Source organism: Malurus melanocephalus, unplaced genomic scaffold (genome assembly GCF_030028575.1).
Source record: "Malurus melanocephalus ecotype Western Australia unplaced genomic scaffold, MMel_1.1 scaffold_121, whole genome shotgun sequence".
Taxonomy (NCBI): domain Eukaryota; kingdom Metazoa; phylum Chordata; class Aves; order Passeriformes; family Maluridae; genus Malurus; species Malurus melanocephalus.
In genome coordinates this window covers 1131709-1159159 of record NW_026623353.1, presented here as the reverse complement: position 1 = coordinate 1159159, position 27451 = coordinate 1131709, and the positions used below count along the sequence as shown (strand labels likewise).

The 27451-nt window shown below is 38.6% G+C and overlaps 1 protein-coding gene across 2 annotated transcripts in view; it reads right to left on the bottom strand.

Moving 5' to 3' along the window:
* Positions 1-10718: 10718 nt before the first annotated feature.
* Positions 10719-27451, bottom strand: part of TLR3 (toll like receptor 3) — a 32133-nt gene continuing 15400 nt past the window's right edge. The window contains exons 1-5 of one of the 2 annotated variants that reach the window (XM_057370233.1): positions 22129-22255; positions 18994-19442; positions 17817-18008; positions 14412-16237; positions 10719-13669 (exon numbers count right to left, since the gene is read on the bottom strand). In XM_057370233.1, coding sequence (XP_057226216.1) covers positions 13441-13669; positions 14412-16237; positions 17817-18008; positions 18994-19437 — 2691 coding nt within the window. In that variant the 5' untranslated portion in view covers positions 19438-19442; positions 22129-22255 and the 3' untranslated portion in view covers positions 10719-13440. Of the gene's footprint in view, positions 13670-14411; positions 16238-17816; positions 18009-18993; positions 19443-22128; positions 22256-27451 lie in introns of those variants that run through there. The other variant, XM_057370234.1, reaches the window with a different exon arrangement.

Here is a 27451-nt window from a genome sequence, read left to right as displayed (position 1 = left end):
ATTATGCGATGCTGGCCAAGTAAATAAAGAACTCCTCCGAACTACCTCGTGCGCAGGTCACCGATCTCCCTCGGCACGGGTGCCAGGGCAAAACTCGGGCTGTCAGCTGCAGATGTACACTAGCCCCAGCAATCCACTAGCTCCATTCATCTCTAGCTACAGTACATAAAAACTCTGGCGTCTACACATTTTGCGGAAAGCCTTTCTTAAAGGAGGAAGCATATCTGCTCATAAGCAAGAAGAAAATAAAGCGAAAATAAAAAAGCAACATTAAATATGCTGAAAATTTAGACTGAGAAAGCATGGCATATAAAGACTCACCTTATAGGTGAGCATTTAAACAGCAGCATTTAAATGATATTTTCAGTTTCATAACCAAAGTATTAGTCACTAAGAAAGGTGCATAGAAAATGACTGTGCATTTGTTCTCTGACAAAAAAAAAAAGGCTGGGTTTGGTTTTTTTAACCTATGTTTGGTAAGAAAAGTTCCACATTCTTCAAAGCCCCATTCTTCTGTGTCAGTAAATTAATAAACTGCATGTGTAATAACAACTTTCCTTTTCCTTAGCAATCATTCTTCTATAGGAGTAGATCTGTCCAACATCTCAACACACACGTGAAAATAAAGTTCTTTGTCAAGCAAAACTTATCTAAGCAGATGAAATCTAGGATAGCAAGTGATGTCCTGGCTAAGAATATGCAATTTCAGCCTTCCACCTTCACTTATATTTCCACAGTGTAAAGACTGAGACCAAGCGTTAAATTTTGGAAGGTTAGTTTGTCATTGCAGTAACAAGATTCAGCCATTGGTCACCCCCCACATATTACCACCACAAAAACTCACAATATCATTTGCATTTCTCTAAACCAAACCCTTTCTTCATCCTTTCCAACCAATACAACCCAATTATATGGATAAATAATTGTGAAGGAGTACATTGTTAGTACTAATATTATTTATATCACTCTGATTTGGAACTGGAGAGAACTATCAAAGGACATGCCAAAAAAGCATTCAACCAGAGGAGTTTAGACAAGTGAATTACAGAGAAAAATGCTAACTTTATTATCTGCCATATATGCTATGAGACCTCTAACAGATGGTTCAAAGTCTGTTTTGTAGCCACAGCCTCTGATAGAAAATATTTATTATGCATCGCTCCACTGCAACAATGTATAATATTCTAATCTCTAATAAAGCTACTGCCTTGTCTGAAATAATTCATTTTTTCGGATTTCCCATCTTTACATGTTTTTTACTATTTTGGAAGCATGATTTGTAACAAACAACAACATACTAACCACATCATACTCTCATAATAAGACATGCTTTCTCTTTTAACCTACCATTTACGGCTGGGGCTGTTAAACTTGGAGAAAAGGAAGTTCAGGGGGAACCTTATCACTCTCTACAACTGCCTGAAAGGAATTTGTAGCCAGGAGTTGGTCGGTTGCTACCTGGTCTCCTCCCAGGTAGCAAGTGACAGGATGTGCAGAAATAGCCTCAAGTTGTGCCAGAGGAGGTTTAGTTTGGATATGAGGAAACATTTCTTCACTGGAAGGATGGCCAAGCATTGACACAGGCTGCCAATTCGGAGGGAAGTGGGGTCATATCCACCACTCCAAGGGGGGGTCCCTGCCTTCATTGGCAAACACCTGTCTTTCAAACCAAGACACCAGGAAAGTGGTAGAATCACCATCCCTGGAAGTGCACATGTGGCACTTGGGGACACGGTTTAAGGGTGAACACTGGTCCTGGGTTAATGATTGGACTTAATAATTTAGAAGTCTTTTCCAACCTTAGTGATTCCATGTTTATCCATTTCACTCATGTTCTTACTATCTGCTCATTGTTCTATGCCATGCTTGGTTTGTTATAAAACCAAGAGATAACTAGTATTTTTATGACAGATTCCTGTATTTTTTTTTATGAGTGAGAGTATTAAAAAAAAATCAAACTATAAGCTCTCTTTACCATATATGTATACATCTGTGGGGAAAAAAAACAGATTTTGAAATCACACCAACCTTTTTTACACTGGTCTGGGACAATTATTGTGGAAGTCTATCACTTTGAAGTGACATAGTGAACAAAAGCTGTAACTCCACAAATCCAGCCTGCTCAAATACTCCTCTGTAAAGGGTTACTCTCAATACAGTGTCCACCTGTCCTAGACCACTCCTAGCCACTATCTTGTTCACTGAACACACTATACAAACTTTGTCACAAGCAACACTGAAAAATCATCACTGCACAAAATGGTCCTTCCGCAAGTTCACCAGTTAATGTTCCTCCATCTTTGGAGCAAGGAAGAAACAGGCATGACACGACAACTTTCCGCATCAATGATGTACAACATTCCAGACATGCAATGCAGTATTGTAGTTGAATATTTATACCACAGAAAATAGTAAATTCATAAGAAGTACACACATCCTTTTCCCTCTAGGTCAGGCAATCATCTGTCCAACTTGGCTGCAGTCAACCACGGTAAGCTCTCCCTGTATTGCTTGACAAGACACATTTTTTTCAAGACTCAGAGGATCTTTAGGAAGATAAGAGCACTTTTACTCTCTTCTAACAACTTCAATGACTACAAACTGCCAGGTGTAACAGGTATGGAATGTCATTTGCTGATCCTACAGGAGGTCATACTGTCTGAAGGCTCTGTTGTAAAAACAATGCTCAGGGCTGAGCGTCCGTACACGCGGTTAATACAGCAGCACCAAATTTTTCCTTCAGCAGTCTGGACTTTTTATGAGACATATCCAGTGACTTTCACAGCTCCTGAGAGCAGTCAGTTTCAATCAGCATTTAATCGCTTACTGCAGCAATACAAGGAAAATCAAGGTAGATGACAACAATGCCTGTCCCTGCTTAGAGTCCCTAAGCCTCAGCTTTCTCAAAGTCAAGATGATTGTGATGATCTTCAAAAGGCATCCCTGGAATAGTTCAGCTGAGGCAATTCCAGTAGGTGCATAGTAAATGAAGCAGAATCATGAGAAATTTAACAGAACTTTCGTCTGGCCTTCTGCAGAAAATTTTAAGGCAGTTATAGTATGTTTGGCTTGTTTGTTTGGAAATGACATGACTCAATAAAGAGAAGGAAAACGAAAACCTGCCTGGAAAGGTAATACAGCAAATGCTGACCTTCTTAGCTTCTAACAACACATCATCTTTATCATTACTGTTACTGAACATGCAGAGCCTTGACAACTAGCAAAAATACACTCCAAAAATCATAGCAACTCTTCATTGGTAAGTGCCACTCCAGACTCAGAGATAATTTTAATTTTGCTCTCATCTCTATTAATGAGCACTGCCAGAAGTGTTTCAGTGCTTTCAGTCATCTGCTTGCTGTTCAATGAAGTATTGACTATATCTGAAGCATGAAAATACAAATCTTTATCAGAGTTTTTCCACTGATAGTGTTTAATCATACCACATGATTGGCCCTTTCTTTTTACAAAAATGTCACTTCCTGTCTTTGAAGCTATGTATTGGCTACTGATGCTTTGATGATTAAACTACCTTAGGAGAAGTCATACAGTTAAAATCAGTTGGTTTTTCAGGTGACTATGTTTTTGTTCTCACCAAATTACCATAATTTGCTACAATGCCAATATTCTTCATATATTGCTAAAATTCTATTCCTAAATAAATATTAAAAGGCTCCCTTATTTCAAAAAGTAGACAGCATTACAGTACATTATCTTTAGCTCTAGAGAGAAGGTAGTATTGAAAGACTGCCAATGAAATAATATTGCTCATCACTGCAATGCTGCTGGTTAATATATCCTCACTATCTCATTGCAACACTGCAATGACTATGATTTATGTAGACAAAATGACCTCCAATAAGACTATGATTTGATCTTATGTCTCAGTTTGGAGGAACAATTGCCTTATGACTAGACCAAAAATAATTTTAAAAAAAGGTCTTGGTTAGCAGTATGTTAAGAGTAGGGCCCACTGCAGCTGAGAACTGCCATTCCTCTTTACTTGCAGGTACCAGTAGGCTCTCTCAGAATCTGAGTTCCAAGGCATGAAGGTTCCTCTGTTCTTGCCTGCATCACCATCTACAGTTTGTCAGTCCTCTGTGGCAGCTTCCTGCACAGAGTGCTCACTAGATGCACTCAAAGTCACATCTTTCACTCAAGACCTGCTGCTCCTTAGGGTTGAGGCCTTGTTATTCCATCTGGAGTGAGGAAAAATAGTAAAGAAGTGAACATAAGTATTTTCTTAATCCACTGACCACACTTTAAGCAGGCCATAATTTTTAATACAGTCTCAATCTGTGTACATACAGCATCTTAGGTGGCTCTTTGTAGGACATACATTTAAATGCAATGCCTACTATTTGGTATTTCCACATTTAATCTTGAAACAGATTTAAGGCTTTTTACAACTGTGATCTGTGTTGAGTTCTGTTCCTACATTTCTAAAACAAAGTAAGAATAAACTGTTCCAATTCTAAAGACAGGCTTATATATACATAGTAGTTTTATTCTTCTGCTTTGTAATTTTGAAATGCATTCAAGATGGCGTGAGCTTGCGAAGTATTACATATATAATTTTAGAACTATTTGTAATTTTGATTCACTGTAAAAATATAACTGCAAGTATAATTCTTGGTTATAGGAAATATAAGCAATTTCTGAGTGCAAGATACTATAGAAGTAAATCTGACTTTTTAATATAAATTATGAATCAACACCAAGAAAAATACTATTATCTTAATTAACTGCAAAAATAGAGAATGCTAATTAGTGTCTTAGAGAAGGTGTTTTATTTCTTTGGATCTGATAGGAGGCATTTACTGCTGCAGGATCAAGTGTCTGAACAGACAGGGAGCGAGTAGCACCCTAACAAAACACTTGGAAGTGATCCACAAGACTTTATATTCTTTTTATGCAAATTTGGAACTCCAGTAAATACTTTTTTAAAACAGACTTCTTTCAGCAGAATAACGTCATAGAGATTGGAACACTTTTCTTCCCTTCTGCTCATTAATCTCTGAAGAGATTTTGGCATATAATTAATCATCGAGAACAGGTGCAGAACTTTATCCTCTCTGAACACTGAATTTATAAAACCAACAACTGAAAACAATCTGAAACGTTGTGTGGCAACAGTTCTCTAGTACAGAAGGAAGCAATCAAGTGTGGGGAGACCTTAATCTGCATATGTTCAGGTATACAAAATACTTTTCTCCTTCCTGTGGAACCACAAATACCCCTGGCCTAAAATGTGAAGATGTTTCATCATATTGCTGAAAGCTTCTGTTGCCAGACATGAAGACCTGAAAGTTTTCAAGTTTTCCTCTATCTTTACAGTGTAACTTCTATGGTGTTGTACTGGAAGAAAGGCACTACAAAAACAAAGCTTTATTTATCCCACAACTGGAACCCCTTTCCTAAAAAACAGAAGAGGGGGAGTGGAGAGAGAGAGAGAGAGAGAGAGAGAGAGAGAGAGAGAGAGAGTGAAATAAAAAGCAAGGGAAAAAAAAGCAAGCAATTGCATTATACCATTGCTCACCACCCTAGTGTGTGGAATACCCCTTTGGCCAGTCCAGGTTAGCTGTCCTGGCCATGTTCCCTCACAGATTTTTGTGTGCTTCCTCCCCTGGCAGAGCCTGGGACACTGAAAAGTCCTTGACTTGGGGTAAGCACTGCTTAGCAACAACCAAACACCAGTGTGTTTTCAACATCATTCCCATACTGAATCCAAAACACAGCATCTAGGCAGCAGATGGAAGTCATCAAAATAAGGATGTAAAAATTATTAAAGGCCAACTTGTGAACATTCTGAACATATGTTTTCAAGTGAAGGAGTCAAAACAGCCCCAAAATTTCTACCCTTGTTTTCCATATAGTTTACAAACATGCAAAAGTACACATTTACACCACTTCAAAACTTTTCTAACAAGAGACTCTAGCAAAAGTGAGTAAAGACTGAGTAATTCACTCCAATGTTCAGTATTTGAGACAAGAAATCTCTAATTCCTTTAGCATTTGACAAAATTGACAGGAATGATCTCACCATTGAAAATACCATAGATTTTCAGCAAACTACTGCAGTATCCAAGAATCTTCTCCCTCACCAGAAATATTGAAGGAAAAAAATGCCCATTATGGGCCCAAACCGAAACTAAAAGTGACCCAACAACAACTGCACATGAACTCTACACTAAGAAACAATTTAAAAGAAATAGTCCCCTAACTCACAAAAGTTTAGAGGAATTCGTGACAATTAAGAATAATAATACAGACTGAGGGCTCTTCCTCTTCTTCTTTTCATAGTTGACTTAGCAATCCTGTTTATTGAGCACTGGATCAAAAATAAAGTGCCTGGTTGTAAACATTATCTTATTTTCCTATAATCACCTCAAAAAACAGTAAAAGGACTTAGAGCTAAAATGATGTTCTTTGGATTTAGATAAGGAGTGTTATCTTCTCTACTTTTTACAACATGTTAAGATAGCAATAATAATGTTTCTGTAAAAAGGAATCTATGTGTCTTGGTATCATTAGCATATTGTCATAAGTGTAGCATAAGACATCTCCTTATCCTTTCAAGAAATTTCATGCTCTTTCATAGGAGAATTTTTTTTTCAAATAAGAGTAAAAAAAAGTGATTCTTTTTTCTCCATTATGAAGAAAAAGGTTTATTATAAATTCTCTATCAATTTGGTTTAAAATATGAAATTGACATACAAATAAATAGTAAACGTAAAATCTCACAAAGTACTGCTATAATTTAGCTCTATACACGATTAGGACCAGTTGTTAGTAGTTGTGAGATCAGAAAATTTAGAATATTTGGGAAAGACAGAAAGAAATGAGTGCCAGATTTTCACTATTTTGCACTCTTCGAATATACTCATTGCTATCAACCAGTCAGCATCTAAGAAAAAAATACTAAGACATAAAACGTATCCTTTCCTTTATTAACCAATTACTCCTAGTTAGACTCCTATCAATGAAAATACACTGGCCATTGATGTCTTCTAAAACATTCTAAACAGCAGTAAAACTTTTCATGTGGGAAATTTATTTAGGTAAGCAAATGCTTCCTGTGACTATCAATAATATATTATCATATTCTGTAACTCACAATTTCTAATCTCAACTCTAAGCAAGGAATACTAAAGTTTTCAATATTTAATTAAGATGCTTCTTCTAAAAGCTTAAGTGAAACCATCTAATTAAAATATGCTAATGCAGTGGTATAGACTTTCTTTGTCAAAGTGATGTATCTTATTCCTTCTTCTGCATCCTTTTGGTTTTGTTTTGCTTTTTTGAAGACAGACAATACCTTATCAGAATAACCTTGTCTGCTATGAATAAAATATCCAAAATGCCACCATGCATACTAAAGTATAAGTTAGGAGATAATTAGGTGATATCAATTAGAAGTGGTTCAAGAGCAAGTCGAAATAAGTATTTTGCTGGACACAACTACTTTTAATGTAATAGGGTTTACTCTTCATCCTAATGCAATCAGTTTGTTTTAGGAGTGGATTCCATTCATTAATTTTAAATTATAAAAGTCATCAGTATTTGAACTGGAATACTAACTCATACATAATTTTACTTGGCTTTATTTTTGGTACTAAAAAAAGAAGAAACTAGGCAGGAATTACAGGCACATAACACTTGTTTGTTCTGGCATTGTTTGTATAAAGTACCAAACATCTTGTAAACAGAACTCTGTTAATACACATTAAACCAGATTATCCTTCCTATTCACAAAAGGCTACTATTTTACACAAATGCAGAAAAGTTTAAGCCTGAAGGAGGTTACAGTATGTTCTGAGACAAAACAAAATGCTCTAGATCGGAGTAGAGGGAAATAAAAACAGAGTACATCAGGGAGAATTTGTGCTTCAACTTTAAATATTATGCTACATGGAAACCAAATTTAAGCAGAGGTTATAAAATCCATCTGAAAATTCAACAGTAAACTAAAAAGATTTCTGTCCTAATGAGTTAAAAACTTAAATTTCAATTATACATTAATTCCTATAAACACCTAACAAAACATTACCCTTCTTCTGATTGTCAGTAATAAACATTAGCACAGTTTAGTCTACAGAAGCAGCAGTTATAGACATTCACACACGCAGTAGCTTCCATTTTGTAATAGTATGAAAAAATCCAAAACAGTAATACAACTGTTGCTCATTTTTATAAGCTCTTCTGCTTCAAAGAAACCGCTGCTAAAATCCACTTCACTATACCGTTGCTGTATCACCATCCATCACCAAATGGATTCTACAGCACACGTATTTAATAGACGCCTTTTATCTGCAGCAAAACCTAAACATGTTCAAGGTAAGGCTTGAAAATTAAACACAGAAGCATCTAAACCAAGTTTCACAGCTGTTATTGAATTTCAGAATTTCACAGGGCGGTGACTGAAATGTTTGCTTTGATGCGCAGCAGCAACTCCGGGACGGAACTTGATACAACCCAAACCTACATACGGTACCTTTACGATCCCTGCTCAAGCTCACCATTCCCGGCGCTCCCTCTGGACCTCGGCTTCCCTTCCTGCGCATCCCGAGGTGGGGACGGGGCAGTTATCCTCCGCCCGCGCGGGGCCGGGATCTGACTCCCGTTCCTTTCCACTCTCCCGCTCTTGGTTCCTTACTGGCGCCGCACACAGCCCCGCCCGAGCCATCCCTGCAGCACGCCAAGGTGCGCTTCCCTACCGCCGGCATACACTTGGGGGAAGGAAAACCCTGCGCGGGGAGATGTTCGGTACTCTCAGGACACTCGGAGGCAGGAAAAGCCAGGTGGGGGGAAGCCGCGGGTGTGAGGGCGCACACCTCCCCCGTACCCGCAGGTGTGCGGGGCGCTCACTCACGCGGGGCTCCGTGGGATGCCGGCCGCCTCCTGTCCCTCGGCCGCCGCCTCCTCCCCGATGTCGGGCAGGGTGATGAGCAGTCCCTTGGCGGCCGCCCGTCCCCGGGGCTCCTTGTCCGCCGCACCGGGTGCCGGGCGCGGGGTGCGGCCGCCGCTGGCCGAGCGGGGGCGCGGGCTGGGGGCAGGCGGGGCGCGGCGCAGCCTGGAGAGGAGGGCGCCCGCCCCCAGGACCGCTGCCTTCATGGCAGGGCAGGAGCCCCTTCCCGGGGGCAAGCCCTGTTCACGGGCCCGCGGCCTCTTGGCGGGAGCCGCCCGCTGCCTGCTGCCCGGCGGGCGTTGCTAAGCGAAACAAACCCCGGCGGGCACGCACCGCCCTGGGCGGGGGCACCGCGCCGGCTGAAGGCCCGAGAGCAGCCCCGATCAGCCCGCGCACCTGCGGGGAGCCGGGCAGCAACCGGGGACAGCCTGCGAGCCGGGATAATGAAGTGTGGGATTTCGCCTCCTGTTAGAATCCCAGCTCGTATTACGGGGCACAAAACAAATCTCGCCTGCCAGGGCAGCTGGGCCCTCCTCACCCATCTGTGTGTTGGAAGGGCTTAACAGAAGTGGGGAGTGAGAGCAACCCAGCACATCTTTATCACCGTGCCAGGCAGAAAGGAGCTGTGCTTTTAAAGATGCTCCCAGCCATCCTAGGCAGTGTGGAGAGCGGTAGAGGGTGTCAGTGGCACAAGCCAGACAGCTGGCGTGTGAGGCAGGCCACGTAAGTGGTGAATAGGTAACTTTGCCCTCACTTACCAAAACTGGGTTGTCTGCATGGGTGAAGAAAAATGTGGCCACACTAGCAGCAGTTTGGGAACACTCTAATGGTTGGTATTATGGAAAGAAAAACATTGTGCCAGCTTAGAAAATGACAAGTCATGTGGCCCTTGGAAAGCCCAAAAGAACAGGACAGGCTAAAGGTTAGCCCAGTTGCTTCATACATAAGAACAAGGGTCACACATCAAAAACTAGCTGCCCTGCTGATCCATAGCAAACAAGGGTACAAAGTGAGGAATTCTATTCCCGCCTTTTCTTCCTAGCACATCAAGGAATGTAATGAGCTGGCAGAGAGCACACAGAACACCAGGTAGAGGACTGAGATTTGAAACTGGAATGTTCTCAGCCTTTTTCCTACAAACCATGTTTGACAAAACCTTACAGAATAGGTGCACATAAATCTAACACCAGCACAATCTGCATTTATTCCTACAGTAGCAGAAAGCTCTGACTGATCCACAGCGAAAGTCACATAATTGAGTTCATTGGTGGGCAGTATATTTAACTCTGCCATATATGAACATCATAGTCTGTAACTTGTTCATTACTCCTTGTGTCATGGTTCTGGCCAGCACAGGGTTAATATCTGCAATAGCAAGGAGGGGCATGGCTAGGACCTTGAGGCTATTCCTCACATAGTGAGGAATCACATAGTGCACCTCACATCATGCACAGGGGAAAGGAACTCACATGTGACTCAATCACCTCTCTTGTACATAGTGTCACTAACATAGTTCATTTTACTGTTTATTTCTTGTTTCATTGCTTTTTCAAGTAAATGGTTCTTATCTCAACCCATGATTTTTTTCCTTTTGTGCCTCTAATTCTGCTCTCCACCCTGCCGGGGGAGGGAGGAGTGATCGAGCAGCATTTTGTTTGGAGAGTCTCTCCAGTGGGAGCCCTAAACTGGGCAATACTATTCCTAAACCACCACATCCTGTCATTCAAGATCCGAAGAATCAGTCAGGTTCCACTCCAAATCTCCAGGCTGGAGCACTCTGCCTACTCAAGTCCTTTACATAGTCTCAACACAAATAGCTCCTCTTTAGTCCTAGGTAATATCTTTGATACTACAAGTATGCAAGTATTTTTCATTTATTGATGTTCAACTCCTCAGCAAATCAGCATTATATAATCTGATGCTGCCCGCTGCAAAGCATTTATAACACTTTGCCATGGAAAGCCCATTTATTTCTCTCAATAAAATTGTAAAGCAAATGTACAGGAACAGAGCAGGAGTGGGTAACTCCCAGAAAAACAGGGGAAAATTATGGGAAAATTTTAGTTAGTTTGCCACTGGACCTGAGATTATTACTTTTGTACTTTTTAATATATTAGTCTAATGGTCATTGTGAGCCTTGTAATGTCTTTTTCTGTGGTAAATTATTTTAAACTGAATCTTGATACTAAAATAACTGTTCGGAATGCATTCATCATGTTTTTATAATTTAAAGTGATTTTTCATTCATCACCAAGTACTTCTTGTTTGTATACTTAGCTGCATTACAAAGCTAAGCTTAATTCATAACATTTTTTTCACTATTCTGAAACCAATTTTGGGTGCATTTTAATAACTAGAAAAATCTGTAGAAATTTAGATATGCTGTCATTTGTCAGGCTCCAAGAGTCAGAAAAGACCATTTGATCATCTAGTCTGACCTCTTGTATCACCTTTTACCTCAGCATTTCTCCACATATTCTCTTCAACTTTATGTAATTTTTAAAATCCATGTGAACTACTAACATTTTCTAAACCATTTATATTGATGTGGAAAGAGAAATTCTGCTGCTATGTGTCATTGCAGATTTAGGAAACATAGGAACCCTGTCACATGTTAGTCTTTAAATAAGAGAAAGAGCAATTGGCATGATGCATACCTGGCACACCAGTATTACCAGCTTGCCTCCTCAACTTTCACGGCCTAAGCATGAAGAAAGAATTTGTCACTCCCTCTGAAAAGGCCAGAAAGATGAGATGAAAGCATCACAATGGGGATAATCCTATTACTGTAATTAGGGAATCATCATCTATCACTTCAGCTGTAAACAAAGCCTGTTTTGTCTTCACTCAGGACTTCCCAAGCAAGTGAAGAGATCTACAATCCCTTCACTATTGCAGTGCATGAAAAATCTATTTCATTAAATATTTGTCTTGTTTAGGTTTTTGGTTTTATCATCATGGGACATAATTATTAAAACCCCATGTTTTCAATGCATATAGCAAATGATGAGAAAAGCTGTTCAAAATGTTAGCTATAGAACTAATTGCAAGCTGTTTTCTAAAGCAGTAAAACAGCATCCTTGTAGCAATAATGGTATTGAAGTTGAGGGATATGCTAGGAAATTAAATTACATTCCTGAGCTATTGAAGGATCACGCACCTGATAATAGTTGGAAAAGTTTTACAAGGTCCTTGAAACAGCAATTAAATATTAACAAAAATATACAAATCACTGCCTTGTGTCAAATTTACAATAAATTGTGCTCAGACACACCATAACATTTTAGCCAGTCTTAAACATTATAAACACCCTTTCAAAGCACATTTTGCTCAGTCTCAGCTCTCTCCAGATCAAGCAACTAGCCCATAAGTTTGAACCTTAATTCCCTGTCAATTGAGAACTAGCCCATATTTCTGTAAAGTACATTCAGGAAAAAATCAAACTAGATTAGCATACAAGAAATTAAACTACAGAGTTCTGATTTCTTTACAGTTTTCTTTTTAGCTATCGAAGCCTACGCATAGCCTTTATGTGTGTGCAAAAGGAAACAAAAAATTGGAAATTTATCTAATTTTAAAATTTTTTCCCACTCTAGCTGTAGTCACAATAATGTTTCTTATACCATTTAAAGTTATTTATTTGGATGGACTTTTGTTGTTGTTTCACCAGTAACAAAATTTTTGGTACCAAGTAGTACCACTTTCTCCATAAAGTTGTCTTCTGGTCATATTATAAAAATATCTATGCCTTTAATTTTATACAGGTGCAGCAGCTGTGCCTTGGCCATGTTTCACATAGATCTCAAGTTCTATCTACAGGCCTACATACAGTTCTATGTGCACTCAAAAAATTGAGGTAACATCTCTCAGTATTAATAATATCCTTCTGTCAGCTCTCTGAATTTCACCAGAGAAGAGCAAAAGAACTTTTTTCATGATACTAAATTGATTAAATCAGTTGACTCATCAGCCTGAAAGTCACTTTTGATAGCCACCACCATTAGCCCCACCCAGAAGGCACAACCACAAAGGTTTTAAAACTCACTTTGAAACTGCTAAGTTTCTTGGTTGGAATTACAGAAGTAATTTGCTGTGTTACTTAACTGTGTTTCACAAAGAAAGCTTTCCAGTTCAATACACTGAATCTCCCCATGTTTCAGAAGCTAGAAGTAGTGTCCACTCTGCCTTCTATGCAGAATTTCCTGTTTTATCATTAATGCATTCTCTTTTGTATATCCCCTTAGAGAATCTTTTCTACCCTACATCAGCTCCCAGAACATCAGTCATGCTCACTGCTCTTCAGAGTAAATTATTACCAACCATGATCCCTTTTAATATGTCACTTCAGTGCAGCTGAGTTAAAGTATCAGCAAAAACATGAATATAAACAAGTAAATTTAAATTATAGTGACTCATACATATCTTTACAGGATGACAAACTTTTTCAGATCTTCATGAAGGCTTGCTAGTTTTCCAGTGGTAGAAAATATACAATAAAATGACCCCGTATTTCAAATCTCTAGTTCAAAAAATCAGTGCATTTTACTACTAGATTTAAGTGCCATCACTAATTGCTGATGAAATGCACTGATTCGTTCTCTGTGGGCTGGCCAGTTCAAGATGCAGCGAGATTTGAACATTCCTCTTCTCAGATGAAGGGCATGATACAACTTGTAATCTTGGATATCACTGAGAAAGATCAGTATGATGGAGTCCCGACTTTGTTCAACAGCTTGCTGAAGAGCATGATACACCTTGAAACTGAAGCAAAAAAAACCAGACAAAAATCAATGTTTTCTTTTATGTGAAGGAAAAAGAAAAGATAAACAGTTCTTAACAGGGGTCTTAGTATCTATGACATACAATGGTCTTTACTTAAATTACTTGCCTCTCACTAAAAAAATGGTCATCCTCTAAAAATATAATCTAAGTCTGCTGTCTTGATGCAGTCTTGTTCAGCAAAAATCCTTTCTTTACAAGACCACTACACAAGAATGATGAAAAGGCTAATTTAAAGGCAAATAAAAATCATCTTTTAGTGCTACTGGTCTCACTCATTGCTGCTCTTACTCAAATGTGTAACTTTAAGGGAAGCAATCTGCACAGGTGGCAGCCTGAGTTTTTGAAAGAAAAACCCAACCAAACAAAATAAAACACCCCTCAACCTGCTCCCCAAAACTGAAACTGAACAAAAGAAACCAAACAAGCAAATGAAAAACACAACAAAAAATCAACAATAAAACCCCAAACAAAACAAGCAAACAAAAACCCACAAAAACACCCAAGAAAATGCCTAAAACATTGACTGAGATATTCAAATGCCCACTACTATACATGTGGAACAATTAATTTTATTAACTTAGGAATTATTCTGAAGTTACAATATATTAAGAAAATATATTAAGTAGATTTTGCATGGATTTCTTTCATTACAAGCTATTTTTATTAAAATATGTCTTAGGAAATTTTCCCCCTTACAGATAAAATTTTGTGTCCTACTCACTTTTTACACCAGGGATCCTGTAAGAGGTGTTCAGTCACAACAAAAATAATCTTCCTGCTCATTTTTATACTATTAATTATGGCTTCAAATTCAGATATGCCAGCTTCAAAGTCCCGTTCTTCTAAACAAAATCTTATTTCAAAGTGGTTATTTTTTTCTAGAGACATGAAATTTTTAGACACCCAATTCTTGTCCTCTCTTGCATGAATAACGTAGGCATCATAATAAAACTGTTCCTGTTGCCTCTCAAATTCTTTAGAACCAAGCATTCGATTAACTAAAATGTTCCAGTAGAAAGCTATTCTCCACCCCTCAAAATGGATGGTAAGGACAATAGAAATGAGTAGCGTCACAACGGTGGTAGAGATCACAAAAAGAAGTTTAAATGGAGCACTGTCTTTGCAGGCTGAACTATCAAAATACAAAACCAGACTACCATGATATTTAGGTGGTGTGTTGCAAATGTACTGGGACCTCAGTCCAGGTATAACTACTTGGGTCACATTGAGCCAATCAGCAAACCAAGCAATGCTTTCACAGGTGCAATCAAAAGGATTAGAATCCATCTCTAGTTTTCTCAAGCTCTTGAAAGGTGATCCAAATACTTTTTCTTCAACTGAAGTTATCAGATTTTTCTGAAGATTCAATGAATTCAGAGAGTCTTGGTCATCAAACAGCGTTGCTGGAAGCAAATTCAAATTATTGGATCCTAAATCCAAGTGTCTTAATTGAAACAGACCCTTGAAAACCTGAACTGGAATTTCATCAAGCCCATTTGATTTTAAATTAAGAATTTGTAGATTGGAAAGTCCTTTTAAAAAGAGAACAGGGCCACCTGGATTTGCATGTTTCCAAAGTCGGGCTAAATTATTGTGCTGCAAATCTAGTATGTCAAGTTTGTCAAGTCCATCAAACAAGTCTTCATTTATGTTTGCTATATTGTTATTGCTGATGTCCAGGACAGTCAGGTTTCGTAGAGGATGAAAAGGTGATGGAGAAAGTGCCAGATTACTGCACCCTACCTTCCTCAGCATCAGTTTTCTAAGGCTTGGAACAAAAATAAATGATTCACTTCCCAAAGTCAAGTTTTTATTATAGGAAAGATAAATAACTTGTATATTATTGAGACCTTTAAACTCATGACCTGTGAGCTGTTGACTAATTTCATTGAGACCAAGATCAAGAATTTTCAGGTATCCCAAGGAAGAAAATGCTCCACTTTCTATTGTAGAGATTCTAGTTTTTGTGAGGTTGAGAACCTGTAGGCTAGAATTAGCAAGTGATGAAAATGTTTTATTAGTTATTCTCTGTAAGTTTATGTTGCAGTAAGAGAGACTCAGGTATTTCAAGTTGTTCAGACCTGTGAACATATTAGCTGTAATTCCTGGAAAATTGTTATTATCCATTATGAGGTACTCCAGGTGGTATAACCAACGAAAAGAAAAATCTTCAATTTTACCACTAAGTGAGTTTATGAGATTCAAATATTTAAGGCTGGATAATCCATAAAATAAATGAGAGGATACATGAATATTATTTAACTTCAGGTTTAAGTATTGTAGACTTGAAAGCCACTGAAATGAGTCATCTTCTATGACAGAGAGAGAATTTTGGGAAAGGTTTAAAATTGTAAGATTTGTTGCTTGCAGTCCCTGGAAAGTTGACTTGCCAATGTGGAAAAGCTTCACATGGCTCAGTGAGAGGTTCCGAATTGCTGTGTTTGATAATTCTGTACAAAGTTTCTTTGTGCGATTTTCACCAAGTTCAACATTGTTCACGATGAGGCCAAACAGATTTCCAATTGAATGTAAACATCCCATATGAAACTGAAAGGAAAAGGGAAAAAAGTCTTGACCTAAACAAGAGGATTATATAAGAAAGTTGACCAAATCTCATTTGAAAATCTTTCCAAGTTTATCAAGCAGAATAGAACCCTTACACCCAGATTGTTTCACAGCTGAGTTCAAACACTTCTTGTGATAACAGCTTTATAATTTATAACATGATTACCATAAACCTGAGTAGTGTTATTTTAGAAGACAGAAAGTGGCTTAGTGAGATGCAAGTTTGTATCCAACTACCAAAACACTAGAGTTATCTCAAAATTTGTGATATATTTTTTCAGCTTTCTATTATTGTTATCTGTCAAGTGTACTAATTTACTAGTTCTTCAGTCTGCAGACAGGCAAGAAGAAACCCAGTTTCTCTGTGCAAGTAGAAACAACTGTGAAATGTAATGCTACACACCTGCCTCCACAATATGAATTATAAGCTTCTACTATTGTGCTGGCCCCTCAAGTAAGATACCAGCTGAGTGATTAAATATGCCATTTGTCAGAATGTTTCAAATGCATAAGGCTGCTTTTCAAACAGCAGCACTGTAAAATCAGACCAGCAGAAAGTGGCATGAAGTAGCAGTGCCTAAGAAAGGAGTAGTGCCATTTACTTATCCACATAGGGTACCCTTGTGCCAGAATAGGCCCACATGCAGTCACATTGTGACACAGATAGGGAAGCTGTGTGACTATAAGCTAACCAAGCCAAAACACCTGTGGAGTTCCCCCAGTGATGCAGTGCATAACCTCATTAAAGCTGGTATTAGAAAGAGGGAGGGATGAGACAGCCTAGTAAAAGATGATGGTGGGATTCACTCTTAGCAGTGGGGCAAGCATATGCCACCTCAAAATATTCTTGTCATTTCAATGCACATATATTTTAAAGATCAATCAAGTGTGAAATAAAACAAAACAAACAAAAAACAAACAAACCATGGAAATTCAATGCATATTCAGTATTTGTATGCTGACAGGCAACCAGTTTAGATTTGCCATGCTGACCATCACTCTTCAAAGAATCGTAACACTGAGAAGCAGATCAGAGAGCACAGTGAGGCAGGTGAAAAACACCCATGTGGGTTTTTTAAGGAGTTAATATGCTTTTTTGCAATTATTATTTCTCTGGGCTTCTCATAGGTACAACTGGATACACTCTCCTTAATTAACTGGGAAGTTAATAGATAGAGACCTAGATATTATAACCAAACTTACATAGTACATTTTTTACCCACTTAGAAAGCATGACAGCCCTCTACCTTCAGCATGTGCAAAAAAAAATCTGCATAGAAAATACACGATAAGGAGGATTCTCAGAGCTTCTCGATCTGCATCTTGATTGAAACCCCTGATGTACATGGAACCAGCCTATATTAAACCAGACTGTGCTGAATTCAGGAGCAGAACAATTCTGTGTATCAGAAGTCAGGAGTAATTCTCTATACAATAAAATGGGTTTTGGACCTCAGTGGATCAAAATTGTAATGCAAATGCCATACAACTATAAAGCATAAATCAGGATAGTTCCATTTTATTCTTACACCCGCTGAATTTCTGTTGAAATGCTTCCTACCTCTTTTAGTGGATTTGATGACAAATCAAGACTATTCAATGAAGTGTTGCTAAGAAAACTGAAGTCTTCTTTTTTCAACTCAGTGATTTGGTTGCTACCCAGCCTGAGTTCACGGAGTTTTTCCAGCTTTTGCTCCAATCCTAAATTGGCTGACTTCAAAGAATTGTGAGATAGGTCCAAAATATTCAAGTTCTGGAGAGAAGATGGAAAGGGAAAAAAAGTATAATTTAAAAAAAAATTATATCATACACACAAAAAAATTAGAAACATTTCATTAGGGTATAACTGATTGGAAATTAGTTGCAATACTACAATTAAAATAAGTTTGTGATAGAGAAATGGCAGCTTTCAAGCCATTGCAGAAAGAAGTATTCTGTGTTTTTCACACCAGTAACTTTCATGGTATTCATGGTTTTAACCTGCTAAAATATCTACTGCAAACAAAATAATTACATTAGCTAAAGTTCCTTAATTCACTGAAAGCCCTACTATCACTGATAAAGTGATAAATGCAAAAGCCTTTAGCTGGGTGCAATTACAACTACCACAGTATTAAACATTGCATTCCGCTCTTCCTTTTGCATGACTCCCTGCCTGGTACAAAGACAGTGGAATAGTCAGTCCTTTCCTGCCTCCTGTGATGGTCCTCCCAATCTCTGCTACAAAGAAGATTACTTAACCACATGTAAACTACCAGGAAAAACAAAGGTAGAATGAAAACCTTTTAACTTGTTCTTAACTCTTAAAGTCCTAAGAGACACTACTTTCAGTCTAAGCACTGGCCTTCCTGGTCTGAATAATTACATCCCAAACTTGAGAGTTTAGGCTAGCTACAAGCTACCCAGGCAGTTCAGATCCCACACCATCCACATTGCTGCTATTCTCACCATCTGCTGCCACTATTCTTTCAGTACATATCCTTCATGGAGAGGTGCCTCAAAGGGATTCAACAGAGAAAAAGGAATGTAGAGGATTGACTTACAAGGTTGGCTGAGAGTTCAACGTGATATAACAGAAGAAGCCCCAAAGCTTCTTCTTCAGAAAAAATCTTCAGAAAGTGAAGAATGTGTTGGGTATTTTGAGATGCAAAGACAGCAGTTCTGTACAACACTTGAAAATGAAGTCAATTCCCCATTTATATTTTATTTACATGAAAAGGTGCATTTCTAAAGCTTACCTCCAGGGTTTTGAAAGGATCATTTTTTATATTTAGTCTGTTGTATCCTAGATTGAGCTCAGTCAGGTTGGTGCAGTAAGCAAAGACTCTGTCAGGGAGCTTAGACAATTCATTATGTTCTAATTTCAGAATCCGCAACAGAGGCACATTTTGGCACAATTCTGGTTGCAGTTTAGAGATGCTGTTGTAGCCTGCATTCAAGTAAACCAGCTGGCTGTACCTGGTCAAATTTGCGGGGCCTAGCTGTCTTAGCTGATTATGAGAAATGTCCAAACTCGTTATGTTGTTTGGGAGATCAGAGGGAATTTGAGCCAGCTTTAGGTGACTGCAGTCAGCCTTTTCATTTTCAATATGACATTGCTTTCCAGCTGATGCACACGGCCAGAAGACAAACATCAGTCTGACAGATAAGTTGCTCCACCAAAGAATAGCGTTTCGCATCATTTTATCTGCAAAGGCAAAATGAACACAGTGCAAATTACAATCATTTTGACACAACTTGCATCTTAAACTGAAGGCTGAGCAAGCAAGCTTAGAAAATACGTAWTTTCATGCTGAGCAAACACTTGGTGTTTTTTAACCCATAAAGTACATACATTTCTGCAGAAGAGTTACAGTTAATAATCTCTCTAAAGACCTCTATTTAAAAGCAGTAATATTGTCTTACATAAAAATAGATATGTCCAGAAAGCTACCAACTTTATCTATTATCAATGCAAATTTCCAATAATTTTCTCTTTTTTGATTAATTTTGCATTGCTTTAACATGCATAAATACAATAATTATGAAAAATTGTACAGAAGCCTCTCAGTGTTAGTCATGCAGCTCTGAGCTTAACTACACATAAAACATTTATAGTCATATGCAGCAAGAACACATAATGTACCACTTCTCTTTTTTACTGTTCTTGCTGGTTTTTATTTAATGAGTCAACCACACAAAATCCTGTCTTTCCATTTTATAGAGACAGACGGAATACCAGGGTAAAAAACCATGTATGAGAAAGTAAGAGCATACAAAGTAGATCTGTACCAACTTAATCAGAGAAAGAAATGGAGAAGAGCCAAGGTGTAGAGAAGACACTGCCCATAGGTTCAAAACATTTATCCAAATACTTTCAGGAAAACTTACACATTCAAAAATTTATATACTACACCCCATATGTTTTGGGCACTTACATGAGGATATCAGCCTCTGTCCACTCTAATTTTCAATGGTTCTACCTGTTTAGTCATTACATTTCTAATGAATCTTACGTGTTTTTATATTTTTTCATTTTCCATTTGGTATCCATTAGATTGAAATTCACCTGCTGATCTGGCAATGAGACTTTACTGTACAAGGAAGAAAATTAATTCCATAGAAATTCTGACTAGAATAGAGCTTTAAGAGCTCAGAAGGGTTTGACTAGCCTTCTGAGTCATAGAGCTTGTCTAATTAAATGGCATTTCTGCTAATACGAAGAAGAGTCCTCTGTGTCTTCCATATTATTCTCTACAGAATTAATTTCAGTAGGGGTGGAACATGCTTTGTGAGTGCTTGCCAGAATGTTTTTTTCATGCTTTAGCAGATGACAGTAAGCTTAGGTTCCTGTCCTAAATTTTTTCCTTTTTGAAGAAATAGAAAGCATATACTTTCAACCCTGAAGCTTTAAGTGTTTCCACAATCTCGGTGCACACATATCTGTATGGCCTTCTACCAACAAACTTGGAACCTCCTTACCCAGCTCAATTTACCAATGAATTAAGTCTCAGCAGGATGGGCTCCCAGGAAAAGAAGGCTATTGGTGCCCCAGCACAGAACAGGCTATACATGAGAGTAAACCTCCCTGGACTTAACAGGAAGCTAGGAGAGCTTCTCAAAAGGCTCACAGGAATTATGAGCTTTCTTACTTCTACTGTGCCCATTTTCCTTTGCTTGGAACCTGTGTTTAATTACCATGATCAAGCTTTGAGCAGGTTAGAGTATTGCACAACAGCCAACAGTGAAGCTAGAAATGAGAAATTAAACCAGCACATTTGTATAGAAAAAGAAAAATTATTCATAACTGATGTTTTATAAAGACAGAAATTTCCACTAGCATAACAAAACTCTAGGAACTGATGCTGCAGCCTGCAGCCAAACAGGAGTTTAGTAGGTCAGCCCCCAAAAAAGTTTGACTCCATAGCTGACCTGCCTTTTCAGAGGGCATGCATTAGGACTGCTCCAGTGACAAAAAGTCACATTTTAGTGGCCAGAGGGGAACATCATGACTGCCTCTGTGGGAGCAACCTGGCCATCTAAGGAGAGACATTTGTAAAACCCAGTGGGAGTGGGGATAGAGGGATAGAGGGACCTAAAACATTGCAAAGGCATACACAAAGGACTAAAATAAACCTTAATGAAAAAACTATTCCCTGCTGGGCACTGTGTGTCAGTCTGACCCTCATTCTGCAGTTCACTCAGCCTGGTTCTCCACTCATCTGCCACTCATTAATAGGGAAGAGGAGAGGAGTGCAAATTCTTGGTCCTGCAGACAGCCTGGCTTGCTACAGCTACTGCCAGACACAGCACCTGTGTCCCATAGCTGAGGAAAATAGAGGACACCTTGTCCTACCTCTTTCCCTTGTTCCCCAATTCTGGAAATGCTAAGGAAAGAAAAAGGGAAGCATGTCTGTGACAGAAGCTTGCATTCTGGTCTGCATCATTTTCAGGGTTTGTTTTAGGGTGATAAGATAGCTGCTGGGCTCTGCAGCAATTGTTACTGGCTCATTTTTAAGTTTGAAAGGCCGAAGAAATATACTGCACAAATACAAAATTACTTCTTTGGCTGACTTCCAACAAGGCCGAATGGGCTGCCTTTTCCTGGTTTGTTCAAGAAATCTGGAATCAGCTTTAGGTGTTTTAGCCTTGGATGGGGATCCAGTGAACAAAGCACAACCCATTCTCAAACTTCAGGGACAGCGTTTTAGATGAGCAAAAGAAATAACTAGTTTTAACGTTATTAGCAAGAACTTTAAAAACTGGCACTGACCTGGCTAACCTATAAGTGAAGAGAAATCCAGGATCAAGGAAATCACCCGAACTCCTGAGCAGCACTTTGCACCTCGATATTCACATTTATTATTATGAAGTGAAGAATTTTACCCACTCACCTCTTCGGGCTCTATCCCCTTCAGTCTGGAAGCATCCCACCTCTGCATTAATTTCTCAGCACACCAAAACCAGGAGGAAACACTCTGCCCAGGGCCGGGAGAAGTGAAACCGAAAGCGTGGCCCGGCGCTGTGGGAAGCGGGGCGAGCGGCGGGGCGGCGTCCCCCGAGCCGCGGCTCCCGCTCCGCACCCAACCGCCCTGAGATAAAGAGCTCCAGAGGTGCTCAGGGTGCAGACGGCTCCTCAGATGGGCTGCTATTTGTGGTTATTGACCACAAATAAACCGATTTAAACACACAAATATGTCACAGATGAGCATCAGCATCACACAATTCTATTTAAAACTCAGTTTCAATTTATTCCCTGCTATTTCTAGTCTCTCTGAAAATCCTCAAGAGCATATCCCAAAAGCAGACGTCCTGATCAGCAGGTTACTGACATAGGAATATTACTGTTTTAATGTAGAAACAAAGTACCAATTTTTCCATACGGAGCCACGTAAAGTATTCCTTTTAAAATGAGATTTGATTATGTGAGAGAGTAATGTATTTCCTTTATCAGAAAATATTTTTTGTATTTTAAAAAAAGTTTTTAGGAGTCAAGTGAAAGTTTCAGGTACAGCTTTCAGATATGTGTCCTCTTCTTACTGTTTGTGAATTTGTCGGTCAAAACCATTATAATTAACAATCTTTGCATACCATTATTCCAGTACAGCAGTACTGTCAGATATTTTATCTCTCCCTACACCATACTCATACTACTGATGAAGTGTGCTTTTGATTTCACTTCACAATTTATTGCTTCTCAGTCCTCTCTTCCCTATACATATAGGATATTGTTAGGAAGCTAGAGTTCTCCCAGGCACAATGGAGGAAACAATGTCTAATTCTGATGAAGCTGTTAATTTTTTCAGTAAGGCCATTTCAACACTCTAACCTTAGAAAAATATCAGTGGCTCAGGGAAACAGCAACACATGAGTGTTCGAAATCTCCACTCTTGCACGGGGGGGGTAAGGACATGTATTTTAGTACAGAAAATTTCAAATCAACAAAGCTCATGTAGACAAGCAGTATTAATTTTAATACGAGCAGTATTAATTTTGCAGTATTATTTACAAGAACCAGTAGATACTACTGTGCAAGATATACAATGTGGGGTACAGAACCAGGGCAGACTGCAAGTATGGTAGTTCTGAGGCAGACAGCCAAGTGGATACATTTGTGCTCACTTCAGATGTGTCCAATCTCATCAGGTTCCCGAGCTGCAGTAACTCTGCTGTAGTTTACTTTGCACGACACTTGTGTTTTCAAGTGCTGAAAAGAATACGAGAGCACATGGTGGAGGGCACAGTCAATCAATCCACATGTCCAGAGAATAATTCAGAAAAAAAGCAGCGCAAAAATTAGGCAATGCTCTCACACTGTGGTCAAGGTAAGCTTCAGTGAGGTGGTTCTGAATGGTGACAAATCACAGTCAGACAAAATACTGGAGATGCAGCCATTTCACTTAGGTGTTTATGAGCAGAGTAACCACAGACTCAGTTCAAGCTTATCCGGACAATAAACACAGAAGGGTAGGGACCTAAGTGCAGCATCTTGTGGGACATTCCCAGAGCTAACTTGCCACCAAAACTTAGCCTAGGAAAAAACAAAAAGGAAGTCTACTGATCTTACTGATCTTCAGTTACAAAAAAGTGTATTAACCTGGCACGTGACTGATGGCACCTCAGTGTTACTGTAAAACTGCAAGTCACACTGCAAAGCATCAGGGGGAAGATCCAAAATGAGAGAATTCATGAGAGAATACAGACATTTGCAATGACTGTCAGCCACTCAAAAGGTGAAAGCACCATTTGTTGTCGTTGGATTCAGACCTTGCAGCTATGGACGAGTTCATGGGAACAGAATTTAAAGACATCTGGGAGTGAGCCCAGCTACCAGGAGAAAGAAAGCAGGAAAGAGCAGATCTGAGCAGTAAAGATCTGAGTCAAATCTTGACAGGGAGCTTTCTGCAACATCAAGGCAACTAGAAGCAACGACAGTGTGGCAGACAGTTAGATTGTATCTACCTCCTGAGATGAAAATAGATGCACCTTCTGTTGTGATTACAGAAATTTGGACAAGTTTAATTGTACTGTTGAAGTATCTATCAGGTCCTGTGACTTCCAGGTGCAGTAGTTCCTCTAAGGCTGCTCATTCAACACCGCTAATTTACAAGTTGTAAAAATTAAATTACATTATCTTTTTGTTGACACAAAAGTGGAAAAGATCACTGGAGGATTCACAGACAGAATATGCTCATGAGCATCCTCCTAAAACTCAAAGATATGGGAATTTTCTTCCATGCATTTCTTGTTATATTCCTTTTCTGGAATAAAAAAAAAAAAAAAAAAAAAAAAAAAGGTTTTGAATAAAATCTGAGAACATGACCTGGGCAGGGAGCTGACAACTTGAGCCATTGTTTGGGATTTAAGCTATCTAGCAGCCAGCCAAGAGCAGTGGCTCTGGTTAAAGTGTTTGTCACCTGGAAATTACATACAAAATGCCCGTGAACATGCAGAGATTAACTACAGCCTTGACTCGTCAGTTCTGACACTATGCTGTACACTTTTCTGATGAGTTGCACTGACTGTAAAGATCAACTGCAGACACAGAATAGGTCACGCTACCCGAGTAGAACAGATATCTGAAGTATTCTGGCCCATAAGAACATTCACAAAAGCTCATTTCACTAAAATTAGGGTGCTTAACTTAGCCTCGCCAGGAGGAAAATTACAGAACTAAGTATCGAGCTCTAGGATGGATTCCTGTTCAAAAATCACTTCTCTTTATTAGGACAGTTACAAAGGCAGCCTTTGCTACCCTTTTCTCTACATCTTCCACTGCTCCACCAAGGATGCATCAATACCGGCACATGTATTATGGCAACGCCTTTACTTTTCATCCAGGTAATTCTTATCCCAAAGAGAGAACCCTGGAGCCAGACAAAGGAGAAGTCAGTAACTTTTAAGTTAACCTTTTAGACAGATTTGGAGAAGGTCAAAATGTTTCGCTTCCTTAGGTCAACATTGTCTCTCAATGTTTCATGTTTGCAGCACTGAATTCATGCATATATAATTATGATTCTTAAATGTTTTAGCCTTTTTTCATGATGAAGTAGTAAAGAAGATAGGATTTAGGACTTAGGTATCCTTGGGTTGTGGAAATATTTTTGTACATCCAAGAAGTCTACCCAAAAGGTGAGAGCTTTCCTAAAATCTTGTTCTTATCCAGATTTCTCAATTAAGCATGCATATTAAACATTTTTGGTCTGCCATAGTTTCTATTTGTCAGCATCTCCCCACATTATTTAATTGTCTGGTTTCAGAATCTCTTCCTTCTTTGTTGTTCCTCCTTTTTCTGGCACAAGATCATGCATGTTTTCACAGTATATTTCCAACAGAAAATCTATATCTCTATGTACATATACAGTGACTCCCATGCAAAGGAATTTTACTGTGAACACGGCAAACTTTAAGGATAAAGTAGAAATTCCATCATATGATTTGGATTCATGCTTGCAACACAAATAGCAAACATTAGGACAAGCTTATGACTTTTAGAAATATTTCCCACTATGCTATGACGGCAATGTAAAACCTCCGGCTTCTGAAAGCAAGCTGTATTTAAAAGAGCTTCATTTTATCTTACCATTGACTAAAATCTCTATCCACTTATAACCAGTGTCTCTTGGCTGAGTAGTCACTGTGGCCCTAAAGCCCTAAATCTCAGATTCCCTTTGAGCTCAAAGAAGGTAAGATGCACAGAAGTGAAAAACTTTGAAAACACACCAGGATAGTCCATATTTTTTTACCTCCTCACCCCCAAGAAATATTTGGCTATGCTGGCAACTGGCTGATTCAAATCCAAAACTACTTTTTCACAATAGCACAAGTACATGTCTTGTCCGCACTTATTTTCCAGTGTCTCTCATGAAAATATAGAAACACTACCAATAAGTTATTCTTTAGGTTATTTTTTTTCTCATGAAAATAAATACATTTTAAACCCTACCAAATTTCAGTAGTGTGAAAGGAGACAATATCTGCTGCCTTGTATTGAAAAGTTTCTAAGTTTCTATCACAGCAGCCATATACCTAAGTTGCTGTATCTAAATTCACTTACAAGGTATCAAGAAAATCATGAACATGCTTTTTTTCATTGTGAGCCTTCTGGAAATATCACTGTTAACACAATGCCAGTAGGCCTCACACAGATGATCCTAGTTCTGTGTATTCTACCTAACTGTCTGGGGTTTTTGGCAATGCTTTGTTTTATTGTGAAGAATTCAAAGATATTTGCACATTGCTCCCAACAGGATTTTTTTTAACTTATCTGAGATTAACTACTAAAATCAACATAATATCATTTTAGTTATAGTTTTGGAGTTGCTGAGCAGGTTAGCCAAAGAAATGGTAACAGAATTAGGAAATTGTTCACAGAGATGGAAAAAAAGAAAGGTAAATTATAACTCCTAGCAAAACTATCAGGCTTTAACTATACTCTTGTTACATTGAAATATGACGACTGATTATTACCAAACTCATCTGCCCACTTTAAACATCTGTTGTTTTATCTATAAATAAAGCATGGAACAATATCTTTCAATTCCTTCTTCTAGCCAGAACAAAGGCCCAAAAAATAGAGAAGTATGTCTTATTTTAACTGGCTAAAAAATATTAGTTTTAACAGTTGATACACATTTACAATTTCATTTAATTAGTAAGACAAGTTTTACATAAGGAGTGGAAATGTGACTATTTTGGGCAGCAATTTATCTATAAAAATTTTTGAAAATCAAGAAGACATTCAAAAAACAAATTGTAGAACACTGGGCCTGGTTGAGTGTCTTGGAATCAGAGACTATTATGATTTTTTTCTATATTGCATTAAATGCATTCCTTGAGGTTAGTTTCTTCTTGCCTACAGCTTATTGCTTTGAGCATATGAACAAAAATTTGTAATAATTTGTTTATAAATACAAATACTCATTTGCATGTGAATCTGTTCCTGTGCATGGTAATAGCTGTGCTGTTCTCCACCAGCCATCCTGATCAGGGGGGTTGATTGCCTAATGCACCAATAACTTGGTTATAATTTTGACTCTGTGGGGAATTTGATGGAATAACAGCATAATATTCAGCCTAATTTGCATGAGGGAAAGTAAAACTGTAGAACAATGTTAAGGAAGTGTGAGTCACCACTCTATTCAGCACGACTGAAACAGCATGCCTGTAACACTGGAAACTGGTTATCTGTTGGGTTTCTATTTTCCTATGTACCAT